This window comes from Castor canadensis, chromosome 18 (genome assembly GCF_047511655.1).
Source record: "Castor canadensis chromosome 18, mCasCan1.hap1v2, whole genome shotgun sequence".
NCBI classification, from domain to species: domain Eukaryota; kingdom Metazoa; phylum Chordata; class Mammalia; order Rodentia; family Castoridae; genus Castor; species Castor canadensis.
Genome location: NC_133403.1, coordinates 47,074,886 through 47,088,443, shown reverse-complemented (window position 1 = coordinate 47,088,443; position 13,558 = coordinate 47,074,886). Strand labels below are relative to the sequence as shown.

Here is a 13,558-nt window from a genome sequence, read left to right as displayed (position 1 = left end):
GGTGCTGTGCGGGTGGGGGTGCTGTCACGGTACTGTTTGGGGTGCTCTCTGGGTGCTGTGCCGGGTGCTAGGAAAGAAAAGTAGAGTAGAGGGTCTCGACCCAGCAAGGGAGACAGATGCGAATTTTCTAGGTTGAGACTACTAACACTGAACTGCTTAGTGGTCAAGTGTCCACACTGTCGGGTGTGCGGTGAGAAAATCTACTTGAACAAAAAGCCTAATAATAAACGAATCCTGGACAGTGGGGAGAAAAAATATTCTTTTTTGCTAGGCATGATGGTATACACCTGTAATCTCAGCAAGAAGAGAGCTGGGACTATCCTGTCTCAAAAGAAAAAAGAAGTTTTCATTTTGAGATACTTGTAGATTCTCGTGCACTTGTCAGAAATTATAGAGATCCACATTCCCCCAGTGATAACTTGTGTGTAACTGGAGTTCAGTGTCACAACCAGGAAACTGACATTGATCAGATTGCACCAGTTTTATGGGCACTCTAGTTAGTTCTGTGCAGTTTTAATACATGTTATTCATGGAGTTACCATTAAATTTGAGCTCTCATGCTTCCTGCCATGGCCATGGCCATTCCTCCCTCCCCCATCTTTGGCAACTGATGACCTCTTCTCAGTCTCCATGCTATATAAACCGAATTATGTAATGTGTACTTGGAGGGTTGGCTTTTTTCACTTAACATAATTCCCTTGAGAGTCAACCAAGTTGTATCAGTTTATTGCTGAGTAGTAGTCATGTATGAATAAACCAAAATTAACTATTTGCCTCTTGAGAAACATCTGCATTGTTTGCAGGTTTTAGCTATCCTGAGTAAAGGTGCTGTGGACAATCATGAAACTCCATATGAACACGAATTTCAATTTCTCTGAGAGTGCAGTGCTGGTGGTTTATGCATTTTAATTATTCCCATGAGGTGGTATCATTCAACCATGATTGCTATTTTTGTTTGTGTTCTGGATACAAAATTGGAAAGGTTTTTTTTGTTTGAATGTTTGTTTCAGTTTTGTTTGTAGTACTGGGGTTTGAACTCAGGGACTCCTGCTTGCTAGGCAGGCACTCTAACCACTTGAGCCACTCCACCAGCCCACAAAGTCAGAAAGGTTTGGAGGAGCTTACCCGAATCGAGTTTTGCCAAAAATCCTGTGAACCATTTGCCAATCTCAAAATTTTTCAGGAATGCATGTGCCATCCCATATTGGAAACATTTAGACTAGGCGGATTAAGGGTTTATAGGATGAGAAGTGTCAGTGAGGAAGCCTGGACTCCTTTCTTTCACTCAGGGAAGATGGCCCCTCTGCCTCACTCTCAGCGCTCAAGCGCTTGGAGCGGAGCCAGTGGACGGATAAGATGGACTTGCGGTTTGGTTTTGAGAGGCTGAAGGAGCCTGGTGAGAAGACTGGCTGGCTCATCAACATGCACCCTGTAAGCACCTGCACTTTGGTTGACCCTTTGCTCCTCAGTAGGGCAGGAGGGCTGCACCTTTCCATAGGACAGTCCGTGTCTGAAGAGCAGGTGACAAGCAAGGAGGGAACCTGTTGTCTGGGAGATCTGCTTGTTCAAAACTGTCCTTTGCTCTTTAACATCACTGAGGGCCACAAAGAGGCCACTGTGACAAAACTAAGATGAACACGGTGTCTTGTTTGCTACCAGCATAAAGCTTTCAAAGATTATGAAGGAGAAAAATAAATAATAAAAACAAAGGGAAAAAGCCCAATAAAACTAAAAGTATTGTGAAGGAGAAATTCGATCCCCCACTTGGGAACTGTTATAATATGGTCCTTGTGAATCAGTCCGGTGGGATTTATACAGGGGGCAGGGTAAAGGGTCAGATGCAAGTATGAGCTTTTAAAGTGCTTGGTTCCCGAAGAGTAGATTGTAGAGGATAATATCCCATGTTGGGTGGCTCTCTTGCAGACTGAGATTTTAGATGAAGATAAACGCTTGGTGAGTGCAGTGGATTACTACTTTATTCAAGATGATGGGAGCAGATTTAAGGTAAGCCCCTAACCCCAAAAAGCTAAAATCCATTCATTAGGAGCAGGGTCTAAAAATGACTGGTGTTTGATCAGCTCCATGACTGTCAGGGAGTAGGAGGCTCTAGTACAGGCTCTAGCCTGTGCCCCATTGAGGACAGGGCCCCCATGAGCTGCATGTCACATTTAAGATGACCTGAGAGAAATAAACTCAGAAAATTGAACAGTATTGTGTCTTTTGGGTTCTAGCCCCAAGATACCTGTAGATCCAGATTTCCTGTGTGCCTTCTCTCTTAAGAGCTATTAGAGTCTAGGATGCTTGGATCCAGGCGTCTCATGGGTTAGTAAAGTCTATCTTCACTTTTCTCTTCCTTTTATTTTTCTCATTGCACCTGATGGGTTGCTGACTCTTGCAGGTGGCCTTGCCCTATAAGCCGTATTTCTACATTGCAACCAGAAAGGTAAGTCTCTGTTTGGTAGAATTAGGTCAGTCTGTGCCTTGTTCTGTGATGGGCTTCAAAACTGGAAAACAGGCCAGGGAAAGAGATCTCACTAATGGGAAGTCCCTTGTGATCTTGATTTAGGGTTGTGAGCGAGAAGTTTCATCTTTTCTCTCCAAGAAGTTTCAGGGTAAAATTGCAAAAGTAGAGACTGTCCCCAAAGAGGACCTAGACCTGGTGAGTACCACCCAGACCTTCCATGGGCAAATGAGGTTGCTGTCCAATTCTTTCTGGCTGCTGATATTAAAAGAGGTCATTCATTGGGTAATGGGGCAGTGTGTAGGATGTGGGATGCTGATTGTTTGTAAATCAGTCTTCAGGAACTCTATAGACATTAGGTGGTACCACATGCAGAGGTAGACCAGGTGCTTTGGAGCCTGTACTGTCTGACTTGTGTGTGTCTACCTATGAGTCTTTACCCTTGTTTGCTCGCACCAGTAAAGTCCTGTTTCTCTAGAGTTCACAAGCATGATGTGTTCACTTTATAGCCCAATCATTTAGTGGGTTTGAAGCGAAATTACATCAAGTTGTCCTTCCACACTGTGGAGGACCTTGTCAAAGTGAGAAAGGAGATTTCCCCTGCTGTGAGGAAGAACCGGGAGCAGGACCATGCCAGTGATGCATACACAGCAATGCTCTCCAGGTAAATACCCTTCTTGTGAGCAAGAATGACAGAGAAGAGGTGGGAAAACACCCCAGTTGACTGTATTCAATGTGGAAACACTTGAGTAATTAGGTCAGAAGTTTTATATGCTCTGTGCTAAATAAACAGTGGCTTCCCAAGGTTGTATTTTGTTTTGTCTTAGCTCTCCCTCTTTATGTAGGGGATGAGTTACTGTAGCAATGAGGACATTTTGAAGAGATCCCTCATCCACAGTCCATCTACAAGTTTTGTCAAGTGCTGAGTCTTTTTATATAGCATGTCTTCTCTAGGAAACACTGCGGGAGTGGGGGAGAAGCATTTTGTTTTGTTTTTGTGGTATTAGGGATTGAACTCGGGGCCTTGTAATTGCTAGGCAAATCTAGGTATTGTAAAGAGAAATTTAAGTACAGAACATCAAGTGTCATTTGTCAAATGTTTAGGCATAATAATAAGCAAAGTAATGGCATAAGGAGAAAAATCTTGTGTAATTAAATTTTGAATGACTTCAGAAGAATTGATAGTATCCTTCAACAAAAAAATCAGTTGGTGACTCCTACCATTCTGCGTTCCCTCCTTTAAACCCACCTTCCCCAGTGATGCTGTAAATTACTTTTCAGAATATTGTAATGTATAATCAGAAACTGAATTTTCAGACACCTGAGCTGTGTGTGACAGCTACCATTTTTCCTCTTAAGAGCCTACTCAGTTTTGAGCTTAGTGGGAGAATAGTGGAATAGATATTCTGATGAAAGGTTTCCCACTTGGATATAAGACTGTTACAGTCATAGTTGACATTTGCCAGTCACTTCTCTGTGCACTAAGCTAGGCTTTGTGACTATCACCTTGCTTAATACTCACTGCATTCCTGTAAGTGGGCCAATAACTTTCTTTCTCATTTTCTTGTTGAAGAAATGGGTTTTCTACAACGTTGAACCACATCTGTCAATACCGCAGAGACCACATATAGGCTATATAGAGATGGCTGTGCTCTCCTCAGTCCTGCATGGTGCAGCCTCCTGAGTAGCAGAGAGGATGTGGTGGAATGGCCATACTTGGTGCTCTCCTGAGTGTAACTCCAGGTGTAACTTACATCATATAAAATACATACATCTCGCCTTACACTGGTGGCTCACACCTGTAATCCTCTTGACAAAACCCATCACGAAAAGGGGCTGGTTAAGTGGATCAAACCCTAGCACCAAATAAACAAACAAACAAAATACACACATCTCAAGTGTACTCTGATTTTCTTGTCTCTGTGGCCTGTTGCTCAGGTAGGGTAATTATCCAAGGCCATTCCTTGGGGGACTGCCAAGGTCATTGCAACTACCTCAGTTTTCCCTTTACGTTTACTTGATGTACACTTTGGTTTTCATCTCCTCTAGTCCTAGCAGAGCATTGTTGAGTTAGCTGCTCTTGTGTCATTTTCTAGTGTTCTGCAAGGGGGCAGTGTAATTACTGATGAAGAGGAAACCTCTAAGAAGGTAGCCGACCAACTGGACAACATAGTGGACATGCGGGAGTATGATGTTCCTTACCACATCCGCCTCTCCATTGACCTCAAGATACATGTGGTAAGCAGGGGAAGCCACTGCTTATGATATGGATAAATCCCACAGAAGCAGACTTCTCTGGACTTAGAGCTCTTCAGCTAATGTACTACACGTTCTGCAGGCTCACTGGTACAATGTCAGATACCGTGGAAATGCTTTTCCAGTGGAAATTGCCCGCAGAGATGATCTCGTTGAACGACCTGTAAGTACCACTTGCGTTTCCTCCATCCAGAATGTATTTCTTTATCCTCAAATACTTTAGGAAAAGAATTGTGGAATTAGAACTTTTTCATCAGTTTCTGACTTGAGAGTATAATTTCATTTTGCACCTATGTGTTACCATGTGACACCAGTTTTTGGATTAGGCTGAATTTTCACCTTTTAAGCAAAGCTGTGTGACATGAGAAATGGACCTGTAATTGGAAGGCATTGGTTCAGGTGTGGCTGTGTGATGTGTCCTCCATTTCCTTGGTTTTTGGCAGTACTGGGGTTTGAACTCAGGTCCTTGTGCTTATTAGGCACTCTACCACTCTACCTCAGTTTTCTCATCTCCAAGATGAAGATGGCAGCTCTGCCATAGTCACCTGCCAGGGTTGTTGTAAAGGTCAGCTGAGGAGTTCTGAGTTTTGAGTCTGAGGTGCTCTGTCAGGTGTTCTGGTTGTCAGCTCTACTGTTTGCTCCTTTTGTGCTTCAGTTTTCACACCCTTGGTATGAAAGATCTGTGGTGTTGTTGACATGGGTCAGTGGTATTGTTGACGTGGGTCAGTTGATCCTGGATCCCACTTAGCTCTTTTGGAGCCTTTTAATTGTTGCTTCTAGGAGCCAGAAGTAGAGCAGGCTAATGGTGGGTATACACAGAGGTATTCGACCATGACTGGATTTGTGGCTCACTAGTAGTCTATCGCCTTGTGGCTGTCCTTCCAGGACCCTGTGGTTTTGGCATTTGACATTGAGACAACCAAACTGCCCCTCAAATTTCCTGATGCCGAGACGGACCAAATTATGATGATCTCCTACATGATTGACGGCCAGGTAAGTGGGGTCTCTTCCTGGGAAATGTATGATGCCTTCATGTTGCTGCATGGTTCCTTGTAAGAAGAGTCTATGGGCAGTTTCCGAGTGATGTTGGGAGGCAGTCTCTCAGCTATGCTGTCTCTGACTTGTGTTGCCACTAATGAACTTTGCCAGGGCTACCTCATCACTAACAGGGAGATTGTTTCAGAAGATATCGAAGACTTTGAATTCACCCCCAAGCCAGAATATGAAGGGCCCTTTTGTGTCTTCAATGAACCTGATGAGGTAAAGAGGCATTGCTGGGGAACTGCCCCACATTTGGGATAAGGTGGGAAAAAGAGGAGTGCTGATCCTTTTGAAGCTTATGCATTCGCCGAATCAGGGCTTTGTTTCACTCAGCAAGCTTCCTCTTCAGGGTGCAATCCTCTTCCACAGCCAAGGCTAGGGTGGGACCTGAGTGTAAGAGCTGACATGAAGCTGGTTTTTCTGTACTTCGGGGGAGGTGTTTGGAAGTACCTGAAAGCAGAGAAAAGGGTCCTGCTGACTGCTGTGATTTGTTCGGCTTAGGTGCATTTAATCCAGAGATGGTTTGAGCATGTGCAAGAGACCAAACCCACCATCATGGTCACCTACAACGGGGACTTTTTTGACTGGTGAGCCAAACATCCTACTTGTGAGTAACTAAAGAATGTTAAAGAGGGGAGGGTAGAAGAGCAGCTCTGCTTGATGGCATCAGTGGGTTTCTCATTCTGATGGAAAAGTTGGCAGGAGGAGTGTACTGGTTCACTCTGGCGTCTTTGGGAGCCGTTTTCCTTTGTGGAGCAGAAAGAACAAAGGAAGGAGAATTAGAGATAAACCTGTCCCTATTGTCTCTCCTCATTCCCCGCTAGGCCATTTGTGGAGGCCAGGGCAGCAGTATACGGCCTGAGCATGTACCAGGAGATAGGCTTCCAGAAAGACAGCCAGGGGGAGTACAAGGCACCTCAGTGCATCCACATGGACTGCCTCAGGTAGGTGCCCACTGTGTGGATGATGGTTCATCTCTGGTGTATCATGAGTGAGGTCTGAAAACTTCTCAGACTGGAGTCATCAACACATTTGTTGTAAGTGAGTGACCTCGAAGAAGCAGCTCTGGGTTATCTAAGAGTAGTGACTGTTGTTCTGCACAGCCCAGGGATCACTGTTCCTGATTGTTGCTAGTACTTGACTGCTTACTCAGCAAACACGTACTGAACATCAACCTGCAAAGGTAGGCAAGCCAGACATATCAGAAAGAAACACTGAGCCAGGCACCAGTGGCTCATGCCTATAATCCTAGCTATTCAGGAGGCAGAGATGAGGAGGATTGCAGTTTGAAGCCAGCCTAGGCAAATAGTTCGTGAAATCTATCTTGATAAAACCCGTCACGTAAAAGGATCTGGTAGAGTGGCTGAAGGTGTAGGCCCTGAGTTCAAGCCTCCCTCCCTGCAAAAAAAGTACCTCAAAAGAAAGGAAGGAGGGAGGGAGTGAAGGACTATGTCATGGATTAGGGTCTCAATAAAAGCCTTGATAGTGAACTCTCAAGATGAGAAGTAAAAGAAGAGGAAGGGGCCATGGGAGAGTTTGCAGAGGTGGTGATCACTGGCACAGAAAGTGAAGGCAGAGGGGTGGGGAGGAAGTGTAAATGGGCTCCACATAGAGGTAAGAACCTTCTAAAGAGGGTGTCTTGAGCACATCCATGCTGAAGGGACAGTGTAAGGATAGGAGGAGAGTCGCCCTGGTTAGTTTATAAAATGAGGCCTGAGGTGTGCAGAGAAGCCTATACCTTCTGCCAGCTTGCCTTTTTATTTCCTTGTAAGGAAAGGCCAAGTTCTTTGTTAGAGGTGGAGATAAGGTGAGGGGCCTGGAGGATGCCCTAGCATTTCTTTTGTAATTTGTAGGCATGCACCATGGGGTCTTGATGTTAGTCTCTTGGATGCCTTTGTGTTAGCATCATCTCTGACATTTATTCTCCTCCTCTTCCCAGGTGGGTGAAGAGGGACAGCTACCTTCCTGTCGGAAGTCATAACCTCAAGGCTGCTGCCAAGGCCAAGCTTGGCTACGACCCTGTAGAGCTGGACCCCGAGGACATGTGCCGGATGGCCACGGAGCAGCCCCAGGCATGTGAGCCACTTTCTGGCTCTCCTATGCAACTGCAAGGTCGTATTCGTCCTGACCTGAAAGGCCAAGTCACCTGGGGCATGGGCGCCTGCTTTTTGGCCCATCAGGACTGCCTTTCCTTTGGGATGAGTTCCTTCTGTCTTGTACCTGTACCTGCTATGAACTTGGACCAGCTGCTGAGGTCTTGCCTCCTCTGTGAGCCTTGTTTTCTGTGCTTCTCTCACTCTCCTGGACCCTCGGGTTTTGATGGCCCTGCTCTCTGCTCTTCTCTCCACAGACTCTGGCCACTTACTCAGTGTCAGATGCTGTCGCCACTTACTATCTGTACATGAAGTATGTCCATCCCTTCATATTTGCACTGTGCACCATTATTCCTGTGGAGCCCGATGAGGCGAGTATCCCCTCTGCTTCTTCTGTCAGAGCTCCTGCTTTCTTCTGAATGCACTGGTGGTCAGAGGTGGGCTGTTCCCAGGGGGCTGATGATGAACTTTGACATCCTTCAGAGAGCCAGGTGCCCTGGTGTGTGAATAGCCATGGGAGGCAAAGGCTGCAGCCATTGGGCCACTGGTTAATAGGCTTTCTTTCCTTTCACATGGCAGTCAAGGTTGGATGTCTTTCTGGTGGGCCTGGACTTTGCCTGGGAGTCAAAACTTTTGGCATGGGTTTGTGGAGCATAGCTAGACACAGCATCTCTCCCACAGGTGCTGCGGAAAGGCTCCGGCACGCTGTGTGAGGCTTTGCTGATGGTGCAGGCCTTCCACGCCAACATTATCTTCCCCAACAAACAAGAGCAGGAGTTCAACAAGCTGACAGATGATGGCCATGTGTTGGATGCCGAGACCTATGTTGGGGGCCATGTGGAGGCCCTCGAGTCTGGCGTCTTCCGCAGTGACATCCCTTGCCGATTTAGGATGGTACGCCTCCCTCCTGGGTCTTCCTGAGGTTTCACTTCTCCCCACTTTTGTGCTAGGACTCAGAAGCTGTGGGGTGAAGTAGAGACTCTTCCCCTGTTCTCTCTCATGGAACCTTCATGTCAGGTATGGTTTCTCTGGGCTAGCACCCCCCACTCCGGGATTATGCAGAGCAGGGCTCCCGTTGATGCTTCCCAAGGCCACAGTGCACTTTCAGAGCATCCCTTGGCATATCTTGCCACACGCAGGGCACTCAGTGGGCTCTGTAAACACGTGGCTACGGTGTCACCCCTGGGGCAGGTTAGCATTAAGTGCATTTTCCTGTTTGTCTTGCTCTAGAATCCTGCTGCCTTTGACTTCCTGCTGCAGCGAGTTGAGAAGACCATGCACCATGCCATTGAGGAAGAGGAGAAGGTGCCTGTGGAGCAAGCCACCAACTTTCAAGAGGTAGCTATTCTGGAGACAGGGAGAGCTAGTGTATATTTTTGCTCTTCCTTGTAAACTCTGGGTTTGGTAGCTGCCATACTGGAGCCTGCTGTGCTATCTTTGTCACCCTGTACAGTGCCCAGGTCTTATCTTGTCCCAATGTTCCTTTGTTTCTCTTTTTTTTCTGTAGGTGTGCGATCAGATTAAGGCCAAGCTCACTTCCCTGAAAGATGTTCCTAACCGAATTGAGTGTCCCCTTATTTACCACCTGGACGTGGGGGCCATGTATCCCAACATCATCCTGACAAACCGCCTACAGGTGAGACCTCACTTCCCACATCAGAATCATAGCTTACTATGCAGACGCTAACTGCTTTCTGCCTCTCCTTCCCTCTCCTTTTGCAGCCCTCTGCCATGGTTGATGAGGCCACCTGTGCCGCCTGTGACTTTAACAAGCCTGGAGCAAACTGTCAGAGGAAGATGGCTTGGCAGTGGAGGGGTGAATTTAGTGAGTGTCTGGCTGCTGGAGGGTGCTTGGTGGGGCAGGGTGGGTCCAGACTCTGGTCTTCTCCTTGGGAACCAGTCCTATTACCTCCTTCACAGTGCCAGCCAGTCGCAGTGAATACCATCGGATCCAGCACCAGCTGGAATCAGAGAAGTTCCCTCCCTTGTTTCCTGAGGGGCCGGCACGGGCCTTTCATGAGCTATCTCGTGAGGAGCAGGCTAAATATGAGAAGCGGAGACTGGCAGGTGAGTGCTTGGTGAGGCTGGAGCTTTGCAAACTGCAGCTTATGCTCTAAACAGAGATGTGGGCATTGCAGCAGAGTTGTTGTAGATCACTGTAAAGTGTGAGGATAGTAGGTACTTTCATAAATGTTTGTTATGGATATTATAATTGGAAAAAGTAGAATAACAAGTGTAGTAGTTACAGAGGAAGATAAAAGATCTATTTTATTTGTAGTTGCACCAGGTTTTGATTCATAAGTCCAATGGATAACTCCTATCCTTTAAAAGCTAAGAAAGCCATACTTTTGTTGGTTGGTGGGGTACTAGAGTTTGAACTCAGGGCCTCATGCTTATTAGGCAGGCTCTCTTACCCTTCCAGACCTTTTTTTGTGGTGGGTTTTGTAAAGATAGAGTCTCACAAATTATTTCCCTGGGGCTGGCTTTGAACAACGATCCTCCTGATCTCTGCCTGTTATTCCATGGTGTGAGTCACCAGCACCCAGCTAAGCCGTATTTTATATGTAGATGCATGAGATAGCAGTTCTTGCATTCTTTCTTGGTAAATAAGAAAATTTAGTTTTCTGTCAGTAGATTAACAATCTAATGTTTTTGTTATACTACATTTACAGAATATTATACTGAGGATAATTATTGGGTTTAAGGATAGCAGTAATGGGGTAATAGGTGTGAAAGTATCAAAGTGTTTTCTCATGTGAACGATGAGTTAATGTTGTTTATATGATAAGTGAATTTTCCTCATTGAGTTGTAGTTAACATAGTATATAAAGGGCTTTAATAAGCATGTTCAGGCCAGGTGAAATTATAGTTAGGTCGGATAATGAGAAGGATGAGATAATTATCATCCCCGGGTAAGGTAATTGTTGGCAGAAGACTAAGGTTAGCTAGCTCCCTATAAGTCATCCTATAGCTGTTGATGGTAAAACTGTTTGTAGTCTTTGAGCTAGAAGTATAGTTCAGCCGTGAATTCATTCGTAATTAGAGTTTGGTAGGCAGAATAGTATGGAAGACGTATGACCGTGGGCTGTTGTTAGTGCTGTGTCACCTATGTAACTTTGTGGTGTTTGAATTAAAATAGCAACGATTATTAGTGCTATGTGACTGGCAGATAAGTAAGCAATTAGGAATTTTAAGTCTGTCATAAGCAGCTGGGGTTTGTTATAATTATACCTCATAATGATAAGGGAATAAATAGGTATACTATTCATTCTGTAAGGGGATTAAGTAGGATGTTAATTATTTTTATTCTGTAACCACCTAATTTTAACAACGCAGCTGCAAGGACTGTAGATCCAGCGATCTATAGTGGGGTTCTTTCTCTGTTTCTCCTTCACAAGTGGTTAGAAACTGAAATTTCTGCCTGGTCTTGGTATCTTTGGCTGTTGGTACCCAGGGGCTGTCCTTTTCTGCTGTGATAAACTAGCAGCCTACCTGGTTTTCCATTCCTTTATCTTAATTTGGAAAACTGTGCTCCTTAGCTTCCCTGTGCCCCAGCTCACTCATTCCTGACCTTCTAAATTGTCTTAGATTACTGCCGAAAAGCCTACAAGAAGATCCATGTCACCAAGGTGGAGGAGCGCCTCACCACCATCTGCCAGCGAGAAAACTCCTTCTATGTGGACACGGTGCGTGCCTTCCGGGACAGGCGCTACGAGTTCAAAGGGTTGCACAAGGTGGGTATGAGGGGCTTGAGAGTCGGGTGGAACACTTGTTTCTCACATGAGGGTCATTGCTTGTCCCTGTCTAGCTGTCCTTTGCCCCCAGCTGGTGTGTATTGGTTTGGATTCTCTGAGATGCATATACACTCATATATTAAATTCACAGTTGCCTTTAAGTTTAAAGTCTTAATGGCCAGAAAGGATGCAGGCCTGTGGCTTCAGGACATTCCAAACAATTGTTTCTGAGGTAATTATTTAGAGCAGAAGTCTGCAAACTACACTAGCTCTGCTTATAAATAAAGTTTTATTGGAACCCAGCTACATTCATGGGTTGGTTGCTAGCTTAGTACAGTGGGAGGTGAGAAGTTCCAACAAATTCTACAGCCTTCATACACATGGAATTCTCCATCTGGCCCTTTGCTTTACTGACCTCTGATTTGTAGGAATTAAGGGAGTATTTTCACTGACATATGTCATCTGGTAAGAACAAGAGAAATGCAATACCTTAGTTTATCTCTTCCTATTAAGAAATGTAGGGCCAGGCATGGTGGCTCACTTCTGTAATGCCAGCTACTCAGAAAGCAACTACAGTTTGCAGCCATCCCAGGCAAGGAGTCAGCATGACCCCCATCTTGACCAACAAACCAGGTGTGGTGGTCTGTGTCTAGAGTCGCAGCTGTTTCGGAGGTTATAGGTAGGAAGATCCTGATGTGAGGCTAGCCCCAGGCAAAAAACATGAGACCCTATCAGGAAAGACAATAAAAGGACTGGGGATATGGCTCAGATGGTAGCGCATCTGCCCTGAGTTCAAATCCCGTAGTGAGAGAGAGGTAAAGTGGCTCTACCACTTGAGCCACTCTTCCAGCCCCCAAACCGTGTGTATATTATGGTCCCTCTGTTTTTTGTTGTTGTTTTATTTTATTTATTTACTTTTTTGGTGGTACTTGAGAAGGAGGGGGTTTGTACTTGCTAGGCAGGTGCTCTACTGATTGAGCTATGCCTCCAGCCCAAAATATCTGATTTCTTCTGAGAGACCTGCCCTTGCTACTAGGCCTAGTGATCCCCAAGGGAGATCCCTGCACTGCTCTAGTGTGCAGAGCTCATTGTCATGCCTTATCATTGTTATTAACTTTCTCTTCTTATAGTGTGAGATGTACATATCTACTCTAGCACATAGTAAGTGTTAGCTAAGGCTTGTCATCATGACATAATACCTTTCCATTCTTCCTCAACTCAACTCTGTCTCCTTCTACCATAGCCACCCATCCTCCCTGACACATGGCAGATAGAGCCCTGCCAATATGGCTTCACCACACCTGGAGGCCCCATCTCCCTTTTTGCTCTTGTCCTAGGATGCAGCCGTGAACTTGAGGACCACATGTCAGTGTGGGCCCCAGACTTCTTAGTAGGTATTGCTGGGATCCTATATATAACCTGGCCCAGCATTTGATCCGAAGGCTTCTGGTCTTATATAAATTCTGTCCTGTCCCACAAGTGTGCAGACCAGAAACACATCAGCCAGGGAGAGTAGAAGTGGAGCATTTCCTTCTGAGACAAGGAAAATGCCCAGCATTTGCCCACAGCAAGAGTGTCACACTTTGCAAGCTGGGGAGAAGTGCTGCCCACTCAGCACTCAGGTGGGAATGAGTCAGATCCTTTCCCCATCTGGCTCCCAGTGTCCACCTTCCACTGAGCCTACCTCAGCAGTATTCAGGGCAAATTTCATCCTGTCAGGTCCACAGTTCTGTGAATTTTGATAAACACACAGTGTGACCACCATTCTGGACATTACACATGCTGTGAACAGCACACAGTCCTTTGCTAGCTTCAGGGTGCCTTTCCTCCAGTGCTAAGTGGTATGTGATGAGTAGCTAGAGATGCATTGGCTGGTAGATTGCTGTCACAAAATGTGGCTTCAGATGGTGTGAGCCCTGCTGTCTCAGTTCTGTTGCTTGTACTTGCTTACCTTGTCAAGTGCACAAGCTGGA

The 13,558-nt window shown here is 45.7% G+C and overlaps 1 protein-coding gene across 2 annotated transcripts in view; it reads left to right on the top strand.

Moving 5' to 3' along the window:
• Pole (DNA polymerase epsilon, catalytic subunit) overlaps positions 1-13,558 on the top strand; it is a 50,248-nt gene that overhangs the window by 1,007 nt on the left and 35,683 nt on the right. For both annotated transcript variants that reach the window (XM_074061323.1, XM_020163505.2), the window contains exons 2-20: positions 1,290-1,431; positions 1,924-2,004; positions 2,399-2,443; positions 2,567-2,659; positions 2,971-3,125; positions 4,558-4,699; positions 4,800-4,880; positions 5,603-5,710; positions 5,867-5,977; positions 6,260-6,345; positions 6,583-6,702; positions 7,698-7,830; positions 8,109-8,222; positions 8,533-8,745; positions 9,082-9,189; positions 9,359-9,487; positions 9,574-9,676; positions 9,772-9,918; positions 11,440-11,585. In XM_074061323.1, the coding sequence (XP_073917424.1) occupies positions 1,290-1,431; positions 1,924-2,004; positions 2,399-2,443; positions 2,567-2,659; positions 2,971-3,125; positions 4,558-4,699; positions 4,800-4,880; positions 5,603-5,710; positions 5,867-5,977; positions 6,260-6,345; positions 6,583-6,702; positions 7,698-7,830; positions 8,109-8,222; positions 8,533-8,745; positions 9,082-9,189; positions 9,359-9,487; positions 9,574-9,676; positions 9,772-9,918; positions 11,440-11,585 (2,257 nt within the window). The remainder of the gene's footprint in view (positions 1-1,289; positions 1,432-1,923; positions 2,005-2,398; positions 2,444-2,566; positions 2,660-2,970; positions 3,126-4,557; positions 4,700-4,799; positions 4,881-5,602; positions 5,711-5,866; positions 5,978-6,259; positions 6,346-6,582; positions 6,703-7,697; positions 7,831-8,108; positions 8,223-8,532; positions 8,746-9,081; positions 9,190-9,358; positions 9,488-9,573; positions 9,677-9,771; positions 9,919-11,439; positions 11,586-13,558) is intronic.